This window comes from Ailuropoda melanoleuca, chromosome 5, assembly GCF_002007445.2.
Source record: "Ailuropoda melanoleuca isolate Jingjing chromosome 5, ASM200744v2, whole genome shotgun sequence".
NCBI classification, from domain to species: domain Eukaryota; kingdom Metazoa; phylum Chordata; class Mammalia; order Carnivora; family Ursidae; genus Ailuropoda; species Ailuropoda melanoleuca.
This window is the reverse complement of record NC_048222.1, coordinates 93,796,911-93,824,786: the sequence shown is the minus strand read 5'-3', so window position 1 is coordinate 93,824,786 and position 27,876 is coordinate 93,796,911. Positions and strand designations below refer to the sequence as shown.

The window sequence follows — 27,876 nt, the reverse complement described above, 5'->3', positions numbered from 1 at the left end:
AGGAACCTCGTCGGAAGATGCTGTTCAGCTGGTGGCTGTGCTATGGACAGCTGTCGATGCAGGAGCTCCGGGCCCGGGCCTGGAACGCCACTAGCCAGGAGCTTCTAGCATCGACAAGCTCCGCTCAAACGCCAGGCCTTACACTGGGCGCTGGGCCAAGGTCACTCTCTGGCCCCAGGCTCCCTCCCGCCGTGTTTAGCAAGCCTGAGGGTAGGCTGCCGGCTAGTCTAGGGCTGAAAATCCAACACGGGATAAAAAGACTTGGTGTCGATTTCCGGGGACGTATTAGAGAGGAGTACTCGTCCCTCCCTTTCCGGTCGGGTCCGCCCGGTCTCCTCCGGCAACCACGTGGGTTTAGGCTGGACTCTTCCTGAGTTGTTGCGGTTCTTGGTGTTTCCCGGGTCTGGGCTGCTGAGGTCCTGCAGGGCCGTGAGGACGTCACCATGGTGGGCCCCCTCCCGCTCCCCTGAACCCGCCTGGTTCTCTGGAAGGCTCCCCTCGGGCAGGCTGGAGGGAAGGGGGCGGTCTTGGGATACTGGGAGAGGGGACCGGGCTTAGTGATTCTGTTCCGTACACCGGGGTGCGGGGGGCAGGGCAGGGCAGCCCCCAGGTGGCTGCCTGGCCCAGCGTGCGGACCTTAAAGTTCAGCTTCTGGGTTCTGAAGTGTTCACAGAGCGCCCTGCCCTGTGGGGGGAAAAGACTCAACGTTTACGTTTTCTTGCTACTCCCAAGTATGGAGGGGGCGGGAGGATGGGGCGAGGGAGGTCGGCAAAACTTGGGAAAGTGTTGCTTCTATACTGGTGTGCCACCTCCTGCCTGTCTAGACTGCTTAGGCTCAGTCTCTTCTTTCTTGTGTCCTATAGCCGCCCTCCAGTGACGTACTAGCTCCCCAAATCCCGCCTCCACGACGCTCAAACTATTATGTTGTTTTTATTAAAAATTGACTAGACGCAAAAGAGTGTTTACATAACATAGTGAAGTATAAAGATTAGTTGTTTAAGGAACTCTCGTTTATCCATTATCCAGTTTAAGAAATAAAACTTTTGAAAGATCTATGTTTCCTTCCTTGGACCTATAACTTTCAGGAGCCCCTCAGGTAAACAGTATTTGAATTTTGTATTTATAATCCCCTTGCTTTTCTTTATAGTTGCCACTTACGTTGTATTCCAAAACGTTTGTTCCTTCCTGCTTTTTTAAAGAATTTTATTATGTTTATTAGAATAATTATTAATAAGAAAATGCTTTATAAATATTCACTTTGAACCAGTTTTTAATAAAAACAACGTAAAAAAGTTTATAATCTGGTAAAAAGTTGTGATACTCTGGCCACAAGGTCTTTTGTCCTGTGTCCTTTGTATGCCTGTCATTTTTGTCTTTCACATCTATATGGTCTTTTTGCTTTAGATCATACATGTTTGTATGTATATAGATTTAGTCTTTTCGCTTATCACTGCACTTGTGCTATTTCCAAACCTTTATAAGATAATTTTCATAGCCTTTCCATTTCAGAGTGGATCATTGAAACGTTAGATATGATTGCGGGTTGGTTGGCGTTTGACTGTAGCTGTCCTTGACTATCAGGATATCACTTTATCAGGCTGTATGGTAGGAAGATATTGCCTTGTCATAACAATCAAAGTAGCAGCATAAAAATCTGTTTTCACTGGCACATTTGCTGCCCTTTTCAGTTTTCTGGTACATCACCTGTGGCTGTGCTGTGCCCTTTCTTGAGCTTAAGCTCAACTTGGCACTGGAGGTTTTCCAGTTTTTTATATCAGTTACTCTGAACTTCTTTCAGTACAGTTTAGAATGTGGGTTATGGAGTTACAGAGGACTGAGTTTGACAACTGTCTTTGCTAAGTTTTGATCTTGGTGAAATTAACCCCTGTAAGTCTCATAGAATTGTTGTGAAAATTAAATGTAAGCCACTCAGCCCAATGTCTGGCACCCGGTAAATGTAGTTTAGTTGTTGTAATTAACTTTAGTAATAGTAGTAAATGGTAACAGTAGAGCTTAGAGCTTGTAGTTGTCCACTTTTGTTACGTTCTTCATTTATTTTTTCCTTATTTTGAACCTCTCCTGGAGCTCTACAAATTCATACCTTTTTCTTATATCAAAACTTAATTCAACAAACATGAACAGTCTTTTCAAACTAATTCATCCCACCTAACACTTCTTTAGTCTGCATTGTGAAAACTTTTTAGTGTACTAAGTTTTTAGTTTGGTGTGAACTATACCACAAGGCACTATTCCTTTTTATAGACACCTATTATAAAGTTTAAGCATGCTTATTTTTCTCCCTAGTTAGATTATAAGACATTAAAAGTGTGCCATCATCCTTCCTCGATTTATCTTTACATATTACTGTGTACATTAACTGTTACTACCTACATATTCCTTAATGACAAGAATTTTGTGCTATTGGACTCACCTATAAATGTAAGCTGTTAAAACAAATCAACTTACTAAATCTTGGTGGTTGTTTTTTTCCCCAGCTGCATTGAGATATAATCGACTTAGAATACTATGTAAGTTTAAGATGTACCGTGTTATAATTTGATATACATATATATTGTGAAATAACTACCACAATAAGCTTAGTTAATAGGTCACATAGATACCAATTTTAAGATTTACTCTTGAGTACCTTTCAAGTGTACAAAATGGTATTGTTAGCTATAGTAACCATGCTGTATGTGTGATCTCAAGAACTTTACTCATTTTATAACTGGAAGTTTGTACTCATTGACCACCTTAAAACATTTCTCAACCCCAGCTCCTGGCAACCACCAGTCTACTTCCTATTTCTATAATTTTTTTTTTTTTAAGATTCCGCATATATGTAAGATCATGCAGTATTTGTCTTTTTCTGTGTGACTTACCTTTCTTAGCATAATGCTTTCAGTTTCATCCATATTGTTGCAAATGGTGGGATTTCCTTTTTTATGGCTGATTGATATTCCGTTATATATATATATATATATATATATAAAATACATTTTCTGTATTCATTTGTTGAAAGATACTTCAGGTTGTTTCCATGCCCTGGCTATGATAAATAAGTCTTCAGTGAACAGGGGTGCAGATATCTCTTCAAAATAGTGAGTTTGTTTCCAGACTCAAGCTGGATCATATGGTAGTTCTATTTTTAATTTCTTGAGGAACCTCTCTGCTGTTTTCCATAGTAGCTGTATCAGTTTTCTTTTTTTTTTTTTTTAAAGATTTTATTTATTTATTTGACAGAGAGACAGCCAGCGAGAGAGGGAACACAAGAAGGGGGAGTGGGAGAGGAAGAAGCAGGCTCATAGTGGAAGAGCCTGATGTGGGGCTTGATCCCATAACGCTGGGATCATGCCCTGAGCTGAAGGCAGATGCTTAACCGCTGTGCCACCCAGGCGCCCCTAGTTTTCATTCCCACTAACAGTGCACAAGTGTTCTTTTTCTCCACATCCTTTCTACCACTTATTACCTGTCTTTTTGATAACAACCAAGAGCTTGTTAGATTTTTGTATGAAAGATAAAATTGAAGTCCGCATTAGAGAATTAAGATATTCTTAAGGAGAGCAGCGTATATGAGCTATTTTACGTTAAATAATTCACGCTTTTATTTATTTTATTTATTTTTTTAATAAAGATTTTGTTTATTTGACAGAGAGAGAGACAACTCGCAAGAGAGGGAACACAGCAGGGGGAGTGGGAGAGGGAGAAGCAGGCTCCCAGTGGTTGTGGGGCTCGATCCCAGAATGCTGGGATCACGCCCTGAGCCCAAGGCAGATGCTTAATGACTGAGCCACCCAGGTGCCCCTAGTTCACGCTTTTAAAGGCCATTTTTAATATTTTTAATTCACAGTAGTTTAATGTACAGTGGACGTTCAGCAAATGTTTACTTGGGGCATCATCCTACTTTTTTTTTTTTACTTATTTCAGAGTATTATTTTCAATCTGATAGGACATATTTTAAAATCTTTAAGGAGCCACTGTTGAGAAGATAAAACACAAGTGTAAATGACTTTGTAAATGTTAAATGACTTGTCAGTGCAGTATAATATTAGGTGCTACGTGGCAAATGCTACCAAAAGAGAAAGTTTCTAAGGTCCAAAAAGGTTATTCTTGGATAGCTTCAAGGAGGAGGTAAAGTTGAATTTGAAATGGTCCTTGAGAATTGGGCAGGGTTTAGATAGGAGTATGTGCAGAACCCTTAAGTTCCTACTGGAAGCCCTAGCTAATGATTGGTCATTGGTGTCATATTTATCTGTAAAGCAAGGAAAATGCACTGGATTTCTTCATGGTAGATTCACTGCCAAGAAAAAAAAAAGAAAAAAGCAGCTTCTCTTAATTAATCCATCTTGTTTTCGTCATGTTATTAGTGTTGAGTGACTTAGTATATCATATTTTGAAATTTATTTTGGCACTTAAAATATTACACTATAGGTTTTCTCAATTAAAGGGATGGCTTTAGTTTTATACTTTTTTTTTTTTTAATTTGTGTACCTTTATGTACCCTAAGTGTGTTTGGTGGGATGATTTTTTTTCTAGATTTCTAGTTACATTGGGTAGTCTAAATGGCATTTTTGTCTCTAGTTGACCCTGGATTCTATGATGACCTTGATGGTCTTTTAAGAAAAGTTCCTTTTTGTTATTTATGATGTTAGCAGGAATATTTGAAGCATACTGCCCCTGAAATACCTCTTTTTGTTTCTGTGTTGTTTGAATAAACTATGTGTTTGCTTCTGTTACTCAATTACGAATCCAAAGAATAGTTTAGAATGAATTTTCTGAAGTAATTGCTAAAGATTGTAGGAAGGAGATACTTTTAAAACTAACTTCTGACTGGAATAGTTTTGTGGTGCCAGAAACTTTCCAAAGTAAGCATAGTTATTCAAAGCAGTGCCTTAGTTATGTTTATGAAAAGAAATGCTATTTTTGTTGATCTTTCAAAGTTAAAACATAACTATTAATCTTCTATAGCACATACACCTGAAACGCATTCTCCCATCCCCAGTTTTATGTTTACATTCTGTACTATTCCATGAATCATCAGATGCTTACAAATAAATTGGGAGAAACCCTGGCTGATAGAAATTAACTGCTTTTCAGTTAAGAGATATTTAGCTTGAATAGACTGTTTAATACATTAACATTTTATTGATAGGGTTTTACTGTAGTTTTCCCTGTTGAAGCATTTCTTTTTTATTTTAATATGTTGAAAATACAAACATGTTTTAAAATTTAGCAAGTTATATTGTACATTTTTCTGTGCCTTATTATATATTCATGTCCTGCCTTGAGGCCACCTTTTCATGAATAATGTAAGGAATCACTACAGCTGAGTCAGAATATAAGTTCAGTTTCTTTGCTTTTTCTTTGTACTAAGTCTTGGAGGTTCTTTACCTGAGACTTCTAAAGCTATGAGGACATTTTCATACTCCAAGGATATCAAACTATTTCTTGTTCTAAAGAAAGTTTTTATTAAGTCTTTAAAGGAAATTTTTTATAGACTTGGACATATTGCTGAAACAGTGTTACACCTCTGTAACTTCAGCTGTTAAGTTTTAGCAGCCTCAGAGAGCATCTCATTTTCCTTGGGGTTCTTGGACCTTTTTTTGTTTTTTAAGCATTTTATTTGTTAGGGTATGTGGAATAAAGATACCTTTCCAAAGAGTACAACTTTGCTTTATTATTTTTTTATTTTTGTCTTTGTTAGTTACCTCTTTCTGTGTAACAAGCTGTCCCAAAGTTTAGTGGCTTAAAACAACAGCATTAATTATCTCACAGTTTCTGTGAGTCAGAAATGAGGCATGGCTTACCTGGACTTGGATCCTCTGTTTAAAGATTTCTCACAAGGTTGCAATCAAGGTATACTCTGAGGCTGTGGTTTCATCTCAAGGCACAGCTGGGAAGCATGCACTTTCCAGGTCAATCACGTGGTTTTTCGTAGGATTTAGCTCCTAATAGACGACTGGACTCAGGGCCTCAGTTCTTCACTGCTGTAGGCTGGAGGCCTATCTCATTTGTTTCTTAGATAGGCCTCTCCATGGGACAGCTTACTACATGACTGTTGGGTTCTATCAGAGCGAGCCTAGTGAGAGAGCAAAAGAGAGTAGGCAAGATGGAAGCCAGAGTCCTTACAAAACCTAATCTCAGGATTGGTAGTTCCTCCATTTGCCAAATGTTATTCATCAAAAGTCAGTCACTAGGTCCACACGCTAGGGGAGGAGATTACACTTAGACATGAATATCCAGAGGTGGAATTCATTGTGAGACATCTTAGAGGCAGCCTACCATGGGTTCTGAAGTGTTTTTATTGATTCATGTTTGCTAGGTAAACTTCATGTACAAAAAATCCTTATCATGCTTTTCTTTCTTATACCCCCCACCCCACATGTGCAGAGAATAACACAAAAGAATGCACACACAGACATATCTTAGAGATATTGTGGGTTTAGTTCCAGACTTCCCCAGTAAAGCGAATATTACAATAAAGCAAGTCAAATGACTGTTTTGTTTGCCAGTATATTGAAAAGTTATATTTACACTATACTGTAGACCATTAAGTGTGCAATAGCATGTGTCTAAAAAACATGTAAATATGTTAATTTAAAGTGTAAATTTAAGGGGCGCCTGGGTGGCTCAGTCATTAAGCATCTGCCTTCGGCCCAGGGCATGATCCCAGGGTCCTGGGATCGAGCCCCACATCGGGCTCCATGCTCTGCTAGGAGCCTGCTTCTTCCTCTCCCACTCCCCCTGCTTGTGTTCTGTCTCTCGCTGGCTGTCTCTCTCTCTGTCAAATAAATAAATAAAATCTTTTAAAAAAATAAAGTGTAAATTTAAAATGTAAATTTAGATATCTTAATTTAAAAAATAGTTTATTGCTAAAAAATCTGAGTTTTCAGCAAGTTGTGTACTCTTTGCTGGTGGAGGCTTTTGCCTCAATCATGCTGCTGACTGATGAGGATAGAAGTTGCCGAAGGTTGTGGTGGCTGTGACAGTTTCTTAAAATGAGACAATAATGAGGTTTCCCACATCAGTTGACTCTTCCTTTCACAAACGAGTTCTCTGTACATGCAATGCTGTTTAATATCATTTTACCCACGGTAGAATTTCTTTCAGAATTGGAGTCAGTCATCCCAAGCTGTGCCATTGCTTTATCAACTATGTTGATGTCATATTATGAATCCTTTGCTATCATTTGAACAGTCTTCACAGCATCTTCATCAACAGTAGATTCCATCTCAAGAAACCACTTTCTTTGTTCATGTGTAAGAAGCAGCTCCTTATCCATTCAAGTTTTATCATGAGATTGTAGCAAAATTCAGTCATATTTTGAGGCTCTACTTCCAGTTTTATTGTCTTCCTGTGTCTACCACATCTGCAGTTCCTTCCTCCTTCCTAGTGAAGTCTTGAAACCCTTGAAGTCATTTATGAAGGTTGGAATCAACTTTTTTTTTTTTTAAAGATTTTATTTATTTATTCGACAGAGATAGAGACAGCCAGCGAGAGAGGGAACACAAGCAGGGGGAGTGGGAGAGGAAGAAGCAGGCTCATAGCAGAGGAGCCTGACGTGGGGCTCGATCCCATAACGCTGGGATCACGCCCTGAGCCGAAGGCAGACGCTTAACCGCTGTGCCACCCAGGCGCCCCTGGAATCAACTTCTTCCAAACTCCCATTCATATTGTATTTTGGGCTCTTCCCATGAATCATGAATGTTGTTCATGGCATCTAGAATGGTGAATCCTTTTCTGAAGGCTTTCAAGAATTTATTTTGCCCACATTCATTAGAGGAATCGCTCTATATGGCAGCTATAGCCTTATGTATTTCTTTAATAAAACTTGAATGTCAAAATCTCCTAGATCGATGAGCTACAAAATGGATGTTGTGTTAGCAGGCATGAAAACATTAGTCTCATTGTTTATCTCCATCAGAGCTCTTCGGTGACCAGGTGCATTGTCAATGAACAGTTATATTTTAAAATGAATCTTTTTTTTCCTTAACAGTAGGTCTCAACATTGGGCTTAAACCATGTTATAAACAGATGTTCTATCAACCAGACTTTGTGGTTCCATTTATAGAGCACAAAAGAGTAGATCTCCCATAATTCTTAAGGGCCTTAGGATTTTGAGAATGGTAACTGAACACTGGTTTCAGCTTAAAGTTACCAGCTGCATTAGCCCCTAACAAGAGAGTCAGTAAGTTTTTTGAGGTTTTGAAGCCAGGCATTGACTTCTCCTTTCTAGCTGTGAAAGTCCTAGATGGCATCTTCCAGCAGGAGGGTGTCTTGGTGTACATCGAAAGTCTTGGTTAGTGTAGTCACCTTCATTAATTATCTTAGCTAGATTTTTCTGGATAACTAGCAGCAACTTCTGCATCCACTTGCTGCTTTACTTTGCACTTTTATGTTGTGTAGATTGCCTTTTTCCTTAAACCTCATGAACCAACCTCTGCTAGCTTCACATTTCTTCTGCAGCTTCCTCACCTCTCTTGGCCTTCATAGAATTGAAGAGAGGTGGGCCTTTCTCTGGATTAGGCTTTGGCTCAAGGGAATGTTGTGGTTGGTTTAATCTATCCAGACCACTCAAAACTTTCTCTTTACCAGCATAAAGGATGTTTTGCTTTCTTAAATTCTTGTGTTCACTGGAATAGCACTTTAAATTTTCTTCAAGAACTTTTCCTTTACCTTCACAACTTGGCTAACTGGCACAAGAGAGAGGCCTAGTTTTTGGCCTGTCCCAGCTTTGGACATGCCATCCTCAACAGGCTTAATCATTTCTAGGTTTTGATTTAAAGTGGGAGATGTACAACTCTTCCTTTCACTTGAACACTTAGAAGCCAGTGTAGGGTTAGTAATTGGTTAGTAATTGGTGTAATTTGTATACTGTTTTGTCTCAGGAAATAGAGCTGAGGAGAGGGAGATAGATGGGAGAATGGCTGATTAGTGCGAGTAGGGACATGCACAGCATTTATTGATGAAGTTTGCTTATATAGGCACAGTTCATGGTGCCCCCAAACAATTACAAGAGTAACATTAAATATCACTGATCACAGACTGCCATAACAAATATAGTAATAAAGTTTGAAATATTGCAAGAATTACAGCAAATGTTGATGGAAAAGTGGTGCCGATAGACTTGCTCAATGCAGGGTTGCCACAAACCTTGTTTGTAAACAAACAAAACCAGACCCCCACAATATCTGCAACGCACAGTAAAACAAAGCATGCCTGTACTGTTGTATGATGGTTTCACATTATTCTTCTGTACCCGTAACCACCTTCCAGTGCCATTCTGGGTTTCAGAGTGGCAGTTATTTTGGCCAGGTGTATCAAGAAGTGAGCAGTAAATATTTGTTGAAGGAATGAATACATGTGTGAATGAGGAATTGGTGGTCATTTTAATTAATTCTGCCCAAAGTTTTACAGAGGAAGTGACTTTGAGTTGTAGTTTATGAAAGACAAGGAAGGAAAAAGGTTTTGCAGGCAGAGGTAACAGCAGTAGAGGTAACAAATGCAGTCTCTAGAAGTTAGGAAACAGCATGGTGTGTTCTGGAAATGGGGGAGAAGTTCGCTAAGAATGGGATGAAGGATGTTTTGAAGAATGAGAAATAATGCTGGAGAAGTAGGTCGGGGGTAGATTGTTTTCCACATTAGGGACTTGGGACCTAACTGTGAGCTCGTTAGCAGGGGAGAAGGACTTTACTAGATAACTGTAGAAAAATAAGCTCTGCGACTTCCATGAAAAAAGAAATAGTGAGAATCTAAAGGCCACCCTAATCATGAAAAATCATGATGCTGAATGAAGGCAATGACAGTAGTTCTGAAGAGAAGATTCTGAGAGCCTTTTTGAGAATTAGGTAAAGACCACCAGCTGTCCCCAAATAGACTCTTTTTCTTCTGTAATGTATTTTTTTCTGAGAATAACAATTATATTTACTACTCTCCCTTACATTACCTGCTGATTAAATTTTGATCAATGGGATGTAAACAGAAGACTCCAGCTTCTGAGATCTTGCTCTTGAAGGAAAGGGGTATGCCTTTTGATTTTCTTTTCTACTTCTCACTGGCTGGAGTGTAGGCTTGTATTAAGTCATCGTGAACTATATAGATATATATTGGAGGTTATGGCCTCAGGACAGTGGATGGAAGGAGCTGGATCTCTAAGGACTTTGTGAAGCAGAGCCTCCCCCTCTACTTTTTACATGAGAGAGCTGAATTTTATCAGGTTACACCATTATTATTTTGGGTTTCTCTTCTAGGAAGCCAAGCTAATTCCAAAATAAAAACAGGTATGATAAAATACAGAATTATGTAGGAGTAAAGAACTAACTGAAATGTCTAGTTCAGTGGACTGAATGAATTTTGACCTGTTAACTGGCGTAAGGTTTGAATGGGCAAGTAATTTCTTTTTTGGGTGTGCTAATTTTGAGATGGCTTGTATTATTTCCTCTCTTCCTATTTTTCTATGAACCCAACTTTGATTTTGCTTGATTCCCTGCCCCATCTGTTCCATGTGCAGCTTCTTCAGTCAAGCTCCCAGGAACAGCCCATGTTTACTTCTACCTCCCCAACTTTTTTAACTGTAACACAAATTTTTTAACTTTGTCTTCTCACTACCTGCATTCTCTTACCTACTTTGAAGATGGAATAGTTGAAGAGCTGGGTTTACTGGCCCCTTCTATGCCTTTCTTCATTTTCTTATATCACTGAAGAGTCGTTTCGAATATATCATTTCTATTATGACAATGGAAACAAATGCTGTTCCAGTCATTTAGCAGGCCTGGCTTATGTCCTGATTCCTAGAGTAGTGTTTCTGGCTTGTGGTATTTCTTATATTACTGTTTTTAACATTTATTTCTAAAGAAAGTTTTTTCAAACAGAAATCACTTACATATCTGCTTATGTATGTCATGTATTTTCCTACATTTTAGCCTAAAGCTCTAAAGGGAAAAACTGTAGGACGGGAAAAAAAAGTCATCCATCCATATAGTAGAAAAGCAGCTCAAATTACAAGAGAGGCCCACAAACAAGAAAAAAAGGAAAAGTAAGTATCTTTTTATCATTGTAAAGCCCATTAATACATTTATCGTTCATCAGTATTCCCTTCTCTCTTTAATAAATGTTAAGTATGTTCTATGCACTGAAGGTAAAACAGTGAACAAGGATTCAGCTCTTCTAGAGTTTACCTGAAGCAGAAGCATACATTTGAATAGCTTGTGATGAATGCAGTGAAGAAAAAGGAAAAAGAATTACAGAATAGAGTGATAGAGTGGTTTTATTTTACATAGAATAGTCATGTGTAGCTTATCTGAAGAAGTTCATATTGGAGCAGAGAGCTAAAACATGTGAGGGAAGGAGCTATGTAGATATATACTGGACATACAGGTTAAAGTACTTCTTAGTCTATTAGATATATCGAAGGAGATACAAAATGTGCAGTTGGATATGTTGGGTCTGGTGTCCAGAGGATAGATTAGGGATGCAACACAAATTTGGGAGTCATCAGCTTCTAGATGGGACTGTAAATCGTGAGACCATATAAGATCATCTAATGAGTAAACGTAGCTAGAAAAGAGAAGGGAACCAGGGATTGATCCCAGAGGCCTCCATCATGTAGAAGTTGGAAAAAGGATCCAACAAGTGAGACTGAGAAAGAGGAAAAAGAAGATTGTGTTTCAAAGAGAAGGTGGTGATCAGGCTATGTCATTTGCTCTTGATTAATATGAGAACTGAGAATTGATATAGTAATTTGATTTAGTAATGTGGAAATCATTTAGTAAAGTAGAGATCACTGTATACTTTTTGTTATTTTCTTTGTTGCTCTGAAAATTACAACTAAATCTTAATCTTGTTTCAGATTAATGTCAAGTTAATTTTAATAGTATACAAAAAATTTGCTTCATTGTGACTCCATTCTCCCTCCTTTGTACTACATTGCTAGAAATTACATCTTAACACATTATAATCCCATAAACACAGTTTTACAATGATCGTGTTTATGCAGTTGTCTTATGAGAATACACACAAAAATACGTTTATACTATTTTTTAAATTTGGTTATGTAATTATCTTTTTTTACTGGTGCCCCTTATTTCTTCATGTGGATTCAAGTTGCTATTTACTGCCCATTCATTTCAGCCTGTAGGACTCCGTTTAGTATTTCTTATAAGGCAGTTCTGAAAGTGAGAGATTCTCTTAAGTTTTGTTTATCTGAGAATGTCTTAATTTCTCCTTCATTTTTTTTTAAAGATTTTATTTATTTATTTGACAGAGAGAGAGAGACAGCCAATGAGAGAGGGAACACAAGCAGGGGGAGTGGGAGACGAAGAAGCAGGCTCCCAGCGGAGGAGCCCGATGCGGGGCTCGATCCCAGAATGCCGGGATCACACCCTGAGCCAAAGGCAGATGCTTAACGACTGCGCCACCCAGGCATCCCTTCCCCTTCATTTTTGAAGGAAACTTTACAATATAGAATTCTTGGTTCAGTCTTTCTATTCAACACTTAAAATATGTCATCCCTCAGCCTTCTGGCCTTCATGGCTTCTAATGAGAATTCAGCTGTTTATCTAATTGAATGCAATGAGTCACTTTTCTCTTGATACCTTAAAGTTGCTCTTTGTCTTTGAATAGTTTGACTGGTATGTCTAGTAGGTGTGCATCTCTGAGTTTATCCTACATGGATTTCATCTAGCATGGAGTTTGTTAAGCTTCTTGTGTGTGTAGCTCAATGTTTTTTATCAAATTGAGACTTTTTAGCCATTATTTTTCCAAATATCTATCTTTTCTGTCCTTTCCTCTCCTTCTGTGACTCCCATTATACCTATGCTGGTGTTCTTAGTAGTGCCCCACAGGTGTCTGAGACTCTTCATTTTTCTTTCTTTCCTTTCCACTTTTTGTTGCTCAGACTGGATCATTTCAACAAACTCACACTTACGTTGTAGATTCTTTTTTCTGCCAGCAAAAAACTGCTGTTGAATCTCTCTAGTAAATTTTTCATTTTTATTATTATTTCTTTCAACTCTAGAATTTCTACTTGGCTCATCATTGTAATTTCTGTCTTTATTGATATTATTTGTTTGGTGAAACACTCTTCTCATAATTTCCTTGAATTTTTTAGATACTTTAGTTTTTTGTGTATGTTTTCTTTAGTTCTTTGTGTATGTTTATTATAGGTGAATTCAAGTCCTTGCCGAGTAGGGTCAACTGTCTGGGCTTTCTTAGGAAGTTGGTATTGGATGCTATTTTTAATCCCTGAATATGGGCCATACTTGCCTTTTTCGTTGTGTGTCTCACCATTTTTAGTTGAAAACTGGACATTTTCAATAAAACGGTGTGACTACTCTGTTAAATAGACACCTCCAGCCCCTGTACCCAGTTAGGTTTGCTCTCGTTTGCTTTGTGACTTTCCTAGACGGATTTTGTAAAGCCTTCTTGTTGTGTGTGACCATTGATGTTTCCGCTCAGTTGGTAGTCAGCTAATGTTTCAGCAGAGAGTTCTTTAAAAGTCTTTAGCTAATCAGTCTCTCAGCCTTTGCTGAGGGGCTCTGTGAATCTATTCGGCATGCCTTCGACACACTAGGATGCAGTTTACTTAGACTTCATTTCTTGTTTGCATAGAGCCTCAAGGTTATCCAGAGGTGAGAGATTAGGACCTGCTCAGGGCTTTCCATAGCATGAACATAGTCCTGAATATGCATATGGCATCCCAGATTCCCAGGAATGTGTTGGGACTAGCTTTCAAGTCCTCTGCGGACCTTCCATTCACCAGTTTTCCTTTAAAATTTTTTGTCCACCTTTTGTTAGCCCCCAACTGGCAATATCACTGAGACAGCTGCTATGTTAGATAATTGCTGATTATTTTCAAGAAACAACTTGGGGATAGAACCGTTCCTATAGAGAGATCTCTGAGTCAGATTATGTGAAGACAAAGTAACTTCAAACTTCTTAGCATGCTGCCTGTCGGTCAAATGGTAGCAATTCTCTGGGGATGGAGGTTTTGGGGAACTCCAAATTTGATCTCTCTAGTGGCCGTTAGGAAGATGGCTTTTACAACTACCATGAGTTGCTAGTCCATTAGTTTTCAACACTGTTGCAGAGCTGACAGGAGGATGATGGATCAGGCACATTACAGCACCACAGGTTTGTTGTTCTTACCGAGATTGGGCTTTTTATCTTGAGAATCTCCTTGGATTATTGCAAGCCTTTGTTTAATTTTCATACTACCGATAAAGTTCATTTTGACAAGTTTTGTTAGTATTCTCTTTGTTTTTATGGATTTCGTAGGTCCTTATGCCATTTTGGAAGTTGGTTTGTATTCTTGATGTGAAGAACTCGTAGCAAAATTTTCTTCGTAGGAATACAAAATGTGTATATAATGCCTCTTCTTTTCCACTTCTTGTCCCTTAGTCTCCCCTCTCTGGTCTGCAGCACACACTGTAATTTGCCAATTCTCCCCTCCAGCTTCGGCCTGTGAGAGTCCCCAGGAGCTGCTGTAGAGACAAATAAAATGAAGTTATAAAGACAAAAATCATCATTTTAGTTATTTTAAAATAGCCTTACCATTTTAATAAATGGAAGTTACATTTCCATACTAGCTGATAGAAACCAGCATGTTCATTGTTATATATTAATTCCTTACCCAAGACCTAAAGGCATATTTAGTAAAGATTAGCTGTTCCACAATGATTTGGCTAGAAGTTTTCTGGAAGAGAATAGACAAGTGCTGTGAAAGAAAGTCAAACTTACTTTCTTTTTCTTTTTTTTCCATAAAGGTTATTGGGATGATAATACTGCTTTAAAACAGTAATTTTCCAAATTTAAGTAATTTATGTATCACTTTCATGAATTTTGCTATGTCTTGACATGGTTATTCTATAATTTTGCAGTTTTTATTACTGTCTTTACTAGTATTTCACAAACCTAGGTGTACACGAGATACATCTGTAGGGCATATGAAAATGGTTTGTTCCTTCCCCTAGAATTTTCCATCAGAACGTCTGGGGCAGTGTCAAAATTTTGCATTTCTAACAAGTTTCAGGTAATGTTGGTGCTGTTGCCACTGGTTCAGGGACCACACTATGAGAAACACTGACCTATTAGGTGTTATTTACCTAATATTTTTTAAGCATCTATTTCCCTTACATATCTTTTTTTTTTTTTTAAGGAGTCATTTGATCTGTAAATACTGTAGCCTTCCCTGTATGGTCTGAGCTTGAGGCATGCTTGCTTTATCCTTGGTGAAAAGATTTGGCAAAGGTTGGAAGACTTGTAAAGTAAACATTAAACTAAGTTTTCTTCTTAATGTAATTAGAGAGGATCAAAAGAAAATGGGGGAAAAAGTAGCTTGTTTAAAGATAATTTAATTCTGTGTCTATGAAATACTCAAAAATCAGCTCATCTAGTAGTAGATTACATGGCAATATTTTAGGAAATACTGCTTTAGAATTTGGCTAAATTCTTTGGTTCACTGTAAGGACTTGTGCCAGTGAACCTAGAATCTTTGTATGTTTTCAGGTATCTTCAGGATTTTATGCACTGATTTACAGAATCAACATTACAAAAGAATTATGGAAGGATAAAACTGAATAACATGGTAATTCCTGTATAACTTATTTTAAGGAGGTCCCATTATTGGCCCAAGGCTCCATTTTTATAGTACAGAGTTGTAAGTTATTACTTAATTTTTTCTACTTGGACAATGTTCTGAACAGATTTTTCTCATTTATTTTAAAGAAGTCATCATTGTAACCATTATGGCTCCAGAAGCAAACAAATAGACAGTTTTAGTAGTGTCTAATGTATTTTACGAAATAGGCTTACTCCTGTCATAGATGTCAGTGTTTTGAGTAGCATCATTGAGCATGAGTCATATTTAATTTAAATGGCATAAACACAAATAGCATCTTAAAATGCTGCTGATCTTCCTGCACTAGAGTAGTACTTCCAGCAAGACAGAAATGCTGAGTTGCATATTTTGGGGGGATGGTTGGTGACAAGATACTTAGACTTTTGGAACAGCTATGAGCAAGGTGATAGAAAAGGTACCAGCAGTACTTAACTTGAACTTCAGGTGCCTTTGGCTTCTTAATAATGAATAGCAGTTATCAAATACTGCTCTAATTACCTACTGCTGCATAAGAAATTCTGTGGCATCATAGCAGTTTGAAACAAACAGTTTTTTGGTCAAGAATTCCAGCACCACTTAACTGAATGGTTCTGGCTCAGAGTCTCTCACAAAGCTACAGTTAAAATGTTGACTGGGCCTGCATTCATCTCAGAGCTTGATAGGGAGAGATTTTGCTTCTGAGCTTACTCACGTGGCTGTTGGCAGAGCTCAAGTCATGGCTGCCTGTGGCTGGAAGCATCAATTCCTTGCCACATGAGCCTCTCCATAGGCTACTCACAACATGGTAGCTTGGTTCCGACAGAGCAAAGGCTCCGAGATAGAACAAGAGGGGGTGGCCAGGACAGAAAGTCTTTGAAACTTAATTTCAGAATGACATCCATCGCTGTTGTGCTATTTTATTTGTTAGAAGTCTCTAGATCTAGCCAGCCACACACAAGGATCACAAGGTCATGATGATCAAGACACAAGAATCAGTGGGGACCATTTTAGATACTATCACCTTTTGTGAACTATCTGGCTACCAAAGATACGTGGTTTCTTAAGGAACAAAGGTAGCCAGTTTCTGTACTTTCACATAGAACTGAGGATTCTTTGTACCACTTCCTAAGGTTCCTTATTAGGGAGAGACACAAGTAGCGGGGAGATAGGGAGCGGATATCTGTTATGTTGTAGTGTCTTTGACTAGTGGTCAGGGATACAAAACCAGACCTGCTAGGTTAATCAAGTTGACTCTTATTGATAGACTCTGATTACTTAAAGATACTGCAGGAGTGAATAGCAACAGAATTAAGAGCTTAAACATATTTTTCTTCAGTATTTGAATGCTCTGATTTAGGACTATATGGAATATTGCTTCTGTTCATATTAAAAGAAACTAGTATGTTTTGAAGACTAGTACATTTCAAGAGATGCACATTTTACAGAGAGCAAATGGCTATTTTTTTTTAAGATTTATTTATTTTAGAGAGAGCACGTGCGCGCAAGCAGGAGGGAGGAGCAGAGCGAGAAGTACAGGGGAGGCAAGCTCCTTGCTAAACACAGAGCGCTACGAGGGGCTCTATCCTATGACCCTGATATCATGACCTGAGCCAAAATCAAGAGTCGGACGCTCAATCATCTGAGCCACCCAGACGCCCCAGCAAATGGCCATTGTGTGTTAGTTTAGCTTTATTTTATGATTTCTCAGCATAGCAATATTTTGTTGGTATGTACTGTCATATCTACAGTATGTCCTGCAGGATATACAACAAGGATCTCTAGATACCAAAAGAAAATGACTTAGTATGGAAAATTAACAGAAAGAAACTAAGCATAATGGGTAAAAATCTAGGAAATAACTACTTTAGAGAATTCATCTCAAGTCTCTCTACTTTTCTGTGTCCCAACTGATAACCATTCTCATTCGGGCCCCATTGAATTCATTCAAAATAATTGCAACCTGACTTCTAACTAGATTCTTTCCTCTAAGCTTAATTGAAAGGAATGAATTTTTTTCTACCTTGTTATGAGTATTCTCTATTTTTAAAAATCAACTTTGAGGAATAAATAGCATTCAGTAAAATAGCCATATTTTCAGTGTACAGATTTGGGGTTTTGACAATATGTTGGTCTACCCACCACAATTAGTGTATAGTACCATCTTTATCCTTGCAAAGGATTCCCTTGTGCATCTTCTCAGTCATTCCTTACCCTCCACCCCTAGCCTCAGGCAACCCCTGATTTGCTCTTCATTTGATAGATGAGATTTGTCTTTCCTAATGTTTCATATAAATGAAATGATTATATATAATTTTTTGTTCCAGCTTCTTTCACTTAGCATAATGTTTATGAAATTTACCCATGTTATATCATATATTAGTTGTCTTTCTTATTACTGAGTAGTATTCCATCGTATGGATATGCAGTTTGTTTATTCATTTACCTGTGGTGTTCATTTGGATTATTTTACAGTACTGGGCTATTGGGTCTGCCAAGTAAGAGTCCAGCCCCCTGTTTTTATTAAAAAGTTTTATTGGAAAGCAGATAGCTATGCCCATTCCTTTTGTATTGTCTGTGGCTGCTTTCAGGCTACTATGGTAGAAATGAGTAGTTGTGACAGAGACTGACCACATTACTCTCTGGCCATTTAAGAAAAAAATTGCCAGCCTCTGCTATTATGAATAAATCTGTCATGAACATCCATGTACAATATTTGTGTGGACATTTGTTTTCATTTTTCTTTCAGTTCCTAGAACTGGAATTGCTGGGTCATATGGTTGGTGATTTTATGTTAAAGTATATAAGAAAATTGAGTTTATATGAAATTAAGTTTATAAGAATTGCTGGTCATATGATAGGTGTCACATTTAAGTATGTAAAAAATTGCTTTATCCAAAGTGATAGCGTCATTTTATATTTTTACCACCAGTGTATAAGAGTTATATTCTTTCCATATCATCTCAAATTTGCTGTATTATCAGTTTTTGAAAAAGTTTTTAGCCATTCTGTTAGTTGTGTAATAGTATCTTAGTTTAATTTTATTTTAACATCTTGATTACTAATGATGTTTAAGTATCTTTTTATGTGCTTATTGGTCATTTTTGTGTCTTTGATATGATGAGAAATCTGTTAAAATCTTTTGCCCTTTTTGGTATTAAGTTGTCTCTTAAGTAGTAAGAAGTGTCTGTATATTCTGAATGCAAGTCCTCTGTTAGTTATTTGTACTGTGAATATCTTCCCCCATTCTGAGCCTGAAATTTTCTATTAAAAAAGGCTTCATTTTATTTCTTCAGTTTTCTGGTTGTTTAAAGTGAGAGGGTAAATCTGGTTGTTTAAAGTGAGAGGGTAAATCTGGTCTGCTTTGTTAGTCAGGGACAGTAGATTTTTTGTTCATTGCTGTATCTCTAGTGAGTAGCATAAAGTGTGGCAAAAACTAGCTGTCCGAAGGTGTCTTCTGAATTAATATTTAGAAGGGAATAGGTTCTATTATCATAATCATATAATCATAATCCTATGCTTCAATAATAGGAATCATATATTACCTGGACTCTTCTGAGAATAAATGAGTTCTTTTTCTTTATTATAATTCTTTTCAAATTATGAAAAGTAAACATTCTGTTTTGTTCTTGTTGACATTTAAAAGGTGACATTAAGGCATTTTGATCTTGGTGGCAGACTCCATCTTCTAGAAGGTATCATTACTGTTTTGTGCACAAGTATCACCCATCTGAACATTCATAATCCAATCAGATTTTTTTTGTGTTTTCAAAACTGATTTGTTCTATTGGTGTCCTTTAGTCATTAGTCACTGAAGAGCTGAAGAAAAGTTTCTAGTAACATTTTGTTCCAGGAATTTAAAAGAAAAGCATGGTGTTCAGTGTTTCTGCACTAACAAAATTAATTTCATATGTATAAAAGAATGATCCTTGAATTAAGATTCTGTGGGCAGTTTTTTTTTGTTTGTTTTTGACAGATTTTTAAAATTCGTTTTTGTAATTTTCTAACACGTTAATGCACCTTTTCTTCCAAGATTGAAGAATGAAAAGGCATTGCGTCTCAACCTTATTGGTAAGTAGATTTACTCATTTGACACTCGGGCTAAACTATAGTGAAGTTCTGCTCTGTGCCTGTTTTTCTTTTGATTCTTCTAGGTAATTTTCTTTACTAGAATTAATTAAAACAAAATAAAATCAGTCATTAACTCTTAGAAAGTGTTAATAATATCTAGCTTAGTTTTTTAGAAACTATTTGGTTTATACCTACCTACCTACATCTATCTGTCTATCTATCTCTGAAGTTTAATTCTAGCTCCCTAACTATTAGAATTAGGAAGGATTATGGCCTAAGTATTTTGGAAACAGCAGTTTATATTTAGTGATGTGGTTACATGCATCCTCAGTCTGTATCTCAATGTCACGATCTTTTGGGGGGGGCAGATTTATTGTTAGTAAATTTTTACATATAAGTCTGACTTCAAAATAGTGACTCTTAGGGGCACCTGGGTGGCTCAGTCAGTTAAGTGTCTGCCTTTGGCGTAGGTCCTTGGAACAAGCTCCATGTCAAGCTCTCTGCTTGGGGAAGTTTGCTTTTCCCTCTCCCTTGATGCAATCTCTCTCTCTCGCCCTCTCTCAAATAAATAAATAAAATCTTAAAAAAAAAATAGTGACTCTTAGGCTTTGTTTTTGTTTTGTTTTTGTTGTTGTTCGTTTGTTTTTTGTTTTGTTTTAATCTTAGGCTTTACTTGAACTCCGATCTTTGATGCTTTCTTAGATAATAGAATAGTATTTCTAAGTAGGTTATCCATATCTGAGTTAGGGCCATTTCTTGATCTGTAATATGGAGAAATCTAACTGAAAGTGACCCTGATGGTCAGATTTACTCTTTGCATGGTATCTGGCAGATCTTGCATGGTTAATATATTTACTGATTTGAGGCCCTGGACAGGCCACTTAGCCCTTTTCATGTGTGAATAGGGATAATAATGTAGTAATCCTCATAGGATTGTAAGACTCTTAACATAGAGTCTGCTGCTTATTAAATGTTCAGCAATGACCGTCTTCACCATTAATCTAATCAAGTTTTCATTTTATTATTTTAGACATTTGTTCTATCTTTTGCTTTTTAAATACTTAGAACTTCATGTTCTATTAACATATTCTTTCTTTCTTTTTTTTTTATTTATGCATTCTTATCGGATAAGAAATATATACTGAGGGGCGCCTGGGTGGCTCAGTCGTTAAGCGTCTGCCTTCGGCTCAGCCCCACATCGGGCTCCTCTGCTGGGAGCCTGCTTCTTCCTCTCCCACTCCCCCTTCTTGTGTTCCCTTTCTCGCTGGCTGTATCTCTCTCTCTGTCGAATAAATAAATAAAATCTTTAAAAAAAAAAAAAAAGAAATATATACTGAAAGGCATCTCTCCCACCCCTGTCTCTTCCCCAAATTAAAATGTGACAGTTTGATTTCTGACAGACTGGTTTAATTAGCTTGGAGCCCACGCAAGCCTTTATATTTAACATTGAGATAAATTTTGATACTATTTTAAACACATTGATGTTGAAAATTATAATGAATACTCATTGCTTAAGTGATGATTTATGATGTTAACCTCTCTTTGTATTTGTCGTTATAGGTGAAAAACTGCAGTGGTTTCAAAGTCATCTTGATCCCCAAAAAGTAGTATATTCAAAGAAAGATGCTTGCGAATTAATTGAAAGGTAAACACTGGGCTTGTTATAAGCAAAGCGTCAGAAAAGGGAATTCTCCAACCTGGTTCTTCAAGAAATAGAGTTCTGTTCTGCATTTATAGAGGAGTAAATGGGCTTTGTTATCAAAAAGGCTTTAGATTCACACCCTGGTTTAGCCACTCTAGTAGGTTTATAATGTTTCTGAGCCTCAGAGTGTTGCTTAACCCAGTTTCTTGGGATCAGGAAAAGCTTCCTATGAAAATATCATCTAAATTGACTTCTGAAGAGTAAGAGTTAGCAGATTGAAGTAAGTTAGTTGAAGAGTCTTTAGGCAGAGAGAACAGTATCAGAGGTAAGAGTGACATATTTAGTGATCTGCCAGACATTAAATATAATCAAAATAATAAGTTCAAGGAGGGCATTGTGACAGGTACAGCTCACAAAAGACCTCAAGTATCACTGTAAGAGTTTGGACCTTTTCAAAGGACATTAAGAGCCACAAGAAGTTTTTTACAACGGGCACCTCAGATCATATTTAAACCCTAGAAATGTCACAGTGGTAAGAATGATGATGATGGCCTAAGGGCGCATGGCTTTGGCCAGGACACTGTTGAGAGGCTGATGAAGCAATCTAGGTAAGAGACGATGCTGACCTCTGCATGGTTAGTAGCAGTATGGTGAAGAGAAATGAAGATTCCAGAAATATAAGAAGGTAGAAAGTCTCAATCTTTAGTGAAAACTTAAATAAAGTGGAGTCAAGGAGGACATGTATATTGTTCACTTGGGCAAGTGGGTAGATGATTGTACTGTTTCCTGAGGTAGAGAGCCAAAGAGATGGAACAGGTTTGGTGGGGGATGAGTGGGGACAGTGTGAGCACAAGTTCACTTTTGAGGGGTTAAGCCTCCATGGGACATCCAAAGGGAGATGTCCAGGAGGTGGTTGAATATGAGGATCTGGAGTTTAACAGATACTTGAATAGCAGGCGGCAATCTGGTTGCTGAAATTTTGGACATGGTTGGGTTATACAGGGACACTCTGAAGTCTGAGGACACAAGGAACTCAGAAGAATAAAAATTTCAAGGATAGGCAAAGACTGGGGTTTGTTTTAAATGAAGTAATGTAAACCAGATGTATAGACCTGTAATTCAGATTGCTTTCTTATTTCTCAGGTATTTAAATCGATTCAGCAGTGAACTAGAGCAGATTGAATTACATAACAGCATCAAAGACAGGCAGGGAAGGCGGCACTATTCCCGGGAGACAGTCATCAAGCAGACAATGGAGCGTGAACGACAACTGTATGAAGGATACGGCCTTGGTATGTTCTCTGTGATTTTCTCTTTTTATTTCTAAAATACATAGCCATATCAGATTTGTAATTCATTTCAAAGGTTTACTTTTATTTATTCTATTTATTTAGTTTGAATTTCTTTTGATTTCCTTTCTTTTGTGAGTATATCAAATAATTTTTTTAATTCATTTTTTTCTTACATTCTCCAAACTGTTACTTGTGATAGTGACATCATATCTTCCTACCCTGATAGTAAAGTTTTCTTCTCCCTTCTGGCACATTCCTGACTTGCTTTATTGTGGAGTTGTTACTTTCCCATCTCTAACTTCATCTATGTTTCTTTAGAGTAGGTGCTGTGCCCTTCTTATTCTAATTCTTGTAGGACCAAGCTATAGTTGTTGCAGTCGTTCTTGAAAAACTAGAAATCGAACATTCATTCTTGGCACTGTAGCTTTTCTTACCATTTTGAAAGACAAGTACATTGTTAGTTTCCCAACATTATCTGAAAAAAAAGCACTTACAGTACTTAAGGCTTGCAAAGCCCACAAACAGGTGAGGACCCAGAAGCAACATGGCCTGCAAATGGTACTTGATTGGCTTGTTAATTGTCAGTCTAGGGAAAAACTTGGTGATTTCACATGAAAAATGTAGATTTCTGGCTTTTTAAAAAGAAATTTGAATGGTCTGGCAACATAATCTGCTACAGTGGAGTAACAGCTGTCCCTTTTAGACTTGATCATATATTCTCAAGTTTGCCAAGGTCCTGAATATTATTACTTCATTCACATTCCGTTTTTGTTCCATGTTATGGCATTTATAGTGTATGGATTTGCCCGACAAGTATAGTATAAATGAAATATTTAATAGCAAATTAAGTTTTTAAATTCTGATAATAACAACACTGAAGTATAGGACCCTAAAGGAACTATCTCATGGGTAACTGTTGTGTTGGCCCCAGCCTATTGGTAGTGGTTCTATCAGCTAGAAACGCCTGAGGCACTCACCTGGGCCACTAGTACTTGCGTTGAGCCCCCATAGGTATTTTCCCAACAGAGCCAATGTTGTGGCTGGCGCAGCCCTGTGGTTCTTACTATGATTGCAGGATGCGCCTAGTAACAACTGTCAGGGCAATTTGAAAAAAAAAGACAAAATTTATCACTCACAAGGTCTAGAAGGTCCATAGCATGCGCAGGGCCATACAGGGAGGTGGAGGGTAGAGAGAGGAAGGGAGTGTGGACTTGGGGCTCTACCGTTACTAGGGTCTAAAGGTGAGGTGCCTGGGATTTCATAGGTTCACTCTCTATTGGTGAATTAAAAACATAACTGGGAGTTAGGGCATGAAAAGGGAAAAGTGGGGTCACTTGAGTGGTGATTTACTAGGTTACCAGAGCTTTCTAAAAGGGGACTTTCATGGGTGGGGGTGGCCTGGTTTCTTATCTAGTTGTTTTGCTAATAGTTTGTCATAGAGCTGGCAGTATTTTTATTTGAGAAGGGTATCTTTGATACAGATGTCTAGACAATCAAAAGTTTAGTGTCAGGCACTTACACTGTAGTAACACTAGAAACCCTGAAGTAGTTGGCAGTTCCTCTTCATCATTTCTAAGAAGTGAGCTGCTTCCCTGAAAAAATAACAGAAAATAGCTGTAGCACTAGATAGATGTGATTCAAATCCTTAGAACTTCTGCATGACAGGACAAGTTATTTAACCCTTTCCCCACCGGGTTTTGTTTTCTTCAGTCTAAAAATTGAAATTAATGGTATACCTACTTCCCCAGTTGTTTAAAATTACATGAGGTTTCATTTATCAAGGTGCCTGACACAACCTAATACAGGAGGTTTGGGGTGAGCTTCAAGCGCTGCTCTCTGTCCCTTTCACTGAGTAGGCACCTTGTAAGAACGTAACATTTGTTTATGCTCATAGATCTCCCATCTCCTCTGTGGCGTTCTCTCTGGAACCCACTTTAATTCGCTGTTGTGTCCATCACCCAACCACAAGTACCGGTCACTGATGACCTCTTAAGTTGCTAAGGTGAACAGTTGCTATACTGGGCATTGATTCTCAGTCACCTTTTCTGCACCATTTGATACAGACGATCACTTCATTTTCTTGTCACACTTTCATTTGGTAAAGAAGATCCAGCCCTTTCCTAGTTTTAGTTCAGTTTCTTAAGTTGAATCCTCCTCATCTTCACAAACTAAATATTGACCAAGGTTCCCATCCTTGGGCTGCTTCTTGTTTCCTACTTAAACCAGTTCCTAGTTCATTTCATTCCATCTGTAATTTTAAATACCATTTACATGGTGATAACTTTGAAATTAGTATCTCTCGACCCTGACTTGTCCCTAGAACTCCAGACTTGAATTATCAAACTGGAGTTTCTCAAAATCTCTACTCGAATGTCTTCTAGGCATCTCAAACCTGACTTGTCCCAAAGCAAAGTCCAGCTTTTCTCATAAAACTTGCTCCCACGCGATCTGTGCATCAGACATCAGCGTCTCCACCTGCCCAGTTGCTCAGGCTGGAAACCCGTAGTCACTTTCATCTTCCATCCAGCTTGTCAGAAAATGTATTTTGCATCTGATAACTTGTACTGCTGCTACCACCACCTCCCTAGTCCAAGCCACCATTGTTTCACCTGTACCATTGTAACAGCCTCCCGGTTGGTCTCTGTGCTACTGCTCTTTTCTCCTAGAGTCTGTTCACCCTGTAGCTGGCAGATGAATTAACAGAACATGGCCAAGGTCAAACTTGTATTGGTGATTGAGGCAGCAGAGAAACTCAGATCCAGCGTTCTTCCAGTTGTGCCACCGTGCTTCTTCCAGAGTCAGGGAGTGTGACTGGTGAAAGGGTTGTGATCTCTGACAACTTCGCAAGTGCCTCTTAACATAGACAAATTGTTACCGAATTCTGCAGGTTTGGTGAAAACTGGATTCTGATACCTGTCCTTCCTCACCTCATGGTGGTATAACTATTTCTGACTCATTTTATTAGGATTTCTTTTTTTAAAAATGGTATTTAATGTACGCCTTTTATATACTTGACCTTTTCATATTCATATTTTCTGAAACTGTTGTCATAATCAGCATACAGTTGTGTCAAGCATTTTTATTTTATCTTTTTCATTCATGGATTCTGGATTTTAATTAATACTTTATTGCATTGGCCAGATTTTTTGCAGCAATGTTCCACTTTTTTATACATTCCATCTGTGTTTTACCGATAACTATGATCATGGATATTGGTTTATGGTAAATTTTTAAACATGGTGAGGAACTGTTAAATACCTAAGTTTTTTATTAAAAATGGATTTAAGTTTTATTGAGTTTCTTTGAGCATCTACTGATTATAGCTTGTTTAAATTTTTTTCACATTTAGAATAATGTGATTTTTAAAAATATTAAGGAATACTTAAATTTCTCAGATAAACTCTACCTTGCCAGGGTAAAGTATATGCTTGAAAAAATTTTGTGCTTTTCACCAAGAAAATATATTTAAAAATCTAGCATATTATTTTAGGGAGTTGATCATTAGAAATTTCCAGGTACCTTTCATAGATTAGCAGGACAGGGCTTATCTCATTAATAGTTTTATTTCATTTTATAGATTCCATGCTAGAATTTATTATTTAATAGCATTCCTCTTAAATCACCTTCTTAAACTAAGCCCTTTATACTTGTAAAACTTACTTTTCATGTAGCATTATAGCAGTGCTTGAAAATTTTGTTTTGCTTTGGATTTTCTTACTGTCTTTCACTTATTCATTGTATCTGAGATAATAAACAAGGAAACTGTAAAATGTTGTGATTTAAAGAACACTGCTTAATGGATACAATTTTTTTCTTTCCCAGAGATTCCAGACATTGTAAATGCAGGTAATCTGAGAACTTTTAGGTAAGTCTGTCTCTCTCTATTATTCCTTGAGGCTGCCTATAAGATACATGAGACATAAACTTTCTTCCCTTTTGAACTTAGACATTAGAGCTAAAAAAAACTCAGAGGTTTCTTTTAACCTTTTTTATCAAAGTAAGACTTTTCCTAATTTGTGTTTATTTGAAACACCTGATGTGCACTGAAATGATAGTGACATGGTGCTTTTAAAAATACCTTGATATAATAATTAAAAGAACGTGGTCTCACTATTCCTCCCCAATTTCGTATTTTTTTTTTAAGATTTTATTTTTATTTATTCGACAGAGAGACAGCCAGCGAGAGAGGGAACACAAGCAGGGGGAGTGGGAGAGGAAGAAGCAGGCTCATAGCGGAGGAGCCTGATGTGGGGCTCGATCCCATAACGCCGGGATCACGCCCTGAGCCGAAGGCAGACGCTTAACCGCTGTGCCACCCAGGCGCCCCCCAATTTCGTATTTTTTAAAAAGATAAACTAACAACAATAGGTTCAGTGGCTCAGAGTTCTATCCCTAGACTGTTCACAGCACCCTCTTTTGGAAAAGATGGTTCCTGGGAAGTGATACTAGTGAAAAGTCATCAAGAACTAGTTAGTTCAGTGGTTGAAAGATGATTTCTTCGGTAACAATAATATATTTTTAGTTACTGAAACTTTGACTTCCCGGCAAGCATGAAAAGAAAAATTGTTTCTGACTGCACTTTGGAGATTTGCGGGTATGATAGAGTTTGAGGTTCTTGATAACTGTATGGCCCGATGGAGTATTCAGGTTAGGGGAAATAAACGAATGGCATAGAGCCTCCTTGTCACTTCTGCCTAGTATTTTCCTGTATTGCATTTGTATTGCATTAGAAGTTTGGGATATGTGGGAATCTCTGTGCAGTTATTGCTGTTGTAGGTTAATGAGAAGATGCACGATGTATGGACAAAGCAAGCTTTACTTCTTGGGACTTTTTTTCCCTAGTGCATATATTGTTTGTTTCTAGGGCATTTGAATCTGCAATAAATTCATAAGCTTTGTTCTGCTGCTTTCAGAGTTTTCTGACTGCTTCGCCATCTTGCACCCCAGCATCCCTCTCTATGTACTCTCTCTTTTGTTTATTTAGGGAATGGGATTTCGATCTGAAGAAATTGCCAAACATTAAAATGAGAAAAATTTGTGCTAATGATGCAGTCCCCAAGAAGTCTAAGAAGAAAACTGTTACGGCTGTAGACAAAGATTTAGGGGAACTGGCACTAAAAGATGAATCAAGTGATTCAGATGAGGAAATGACAGCAGTGGCCTAATTGTCCTTTGTTTGAGGTGAAAGTAAATAATTTGAGAGCTTCGAGTTCTGTTTGACCTGATTATGGTAAATAACTGTCTAGATACAAGAATTTGTTCTGTAGCTTCTTTCATGA

General features: G+C 37.7%; 1 protein-coding gene across 1 annotated transcript; it reads left to right on the top strand.

Moving 5' to 3' along the window:
• The first annotated feature begins 304 nt into the window (after nt 1–304).
• TMA16 (translation machinery associated 16 homolog) lies at nt 305–27,806 on the top strand. The gene is made up of 7 exons (XM_002927810.4): nt 305–446; nt 10,923–11,035; nt 19,626–19,663; nt 21,224–21,308; nt 22,449–22,597; nt 26,420–26,462; nt 27,582–27,806. Exons 1-7 carry the CDS (start codon nt 444–446, stop codon nt 27,760–27,762), a joined length of 612 nt encoding a protein of 203 aa, XP_002927856.1. The 5' UTR covers nt 305–443; the 3' UTR covers nt 27,763–27,806.
• Nucleotides 27,807–27,876: the final 70 nt, after the last annotated feature.

Excerpts from the sequence above, each read along its gene's own strand:
- TMA16 (XM_002927810.4), top strand. Across the intron at positions 19,664-21,223 it reads ATTGCGTCTCAACCTTATTG|GTGAAAAACTGCAGTGGTTT; the intron begins GTAAGTAGATTT and ends TTGTCGTTATAG. Across the intron at positions 22,598-26,419 it reads GTATGAAGGATACGGCCTTG|AGATTCCAGACATTGTAAAT; the intron begins GTATGTTCTCTG and ends TTTCTTTCCCAG.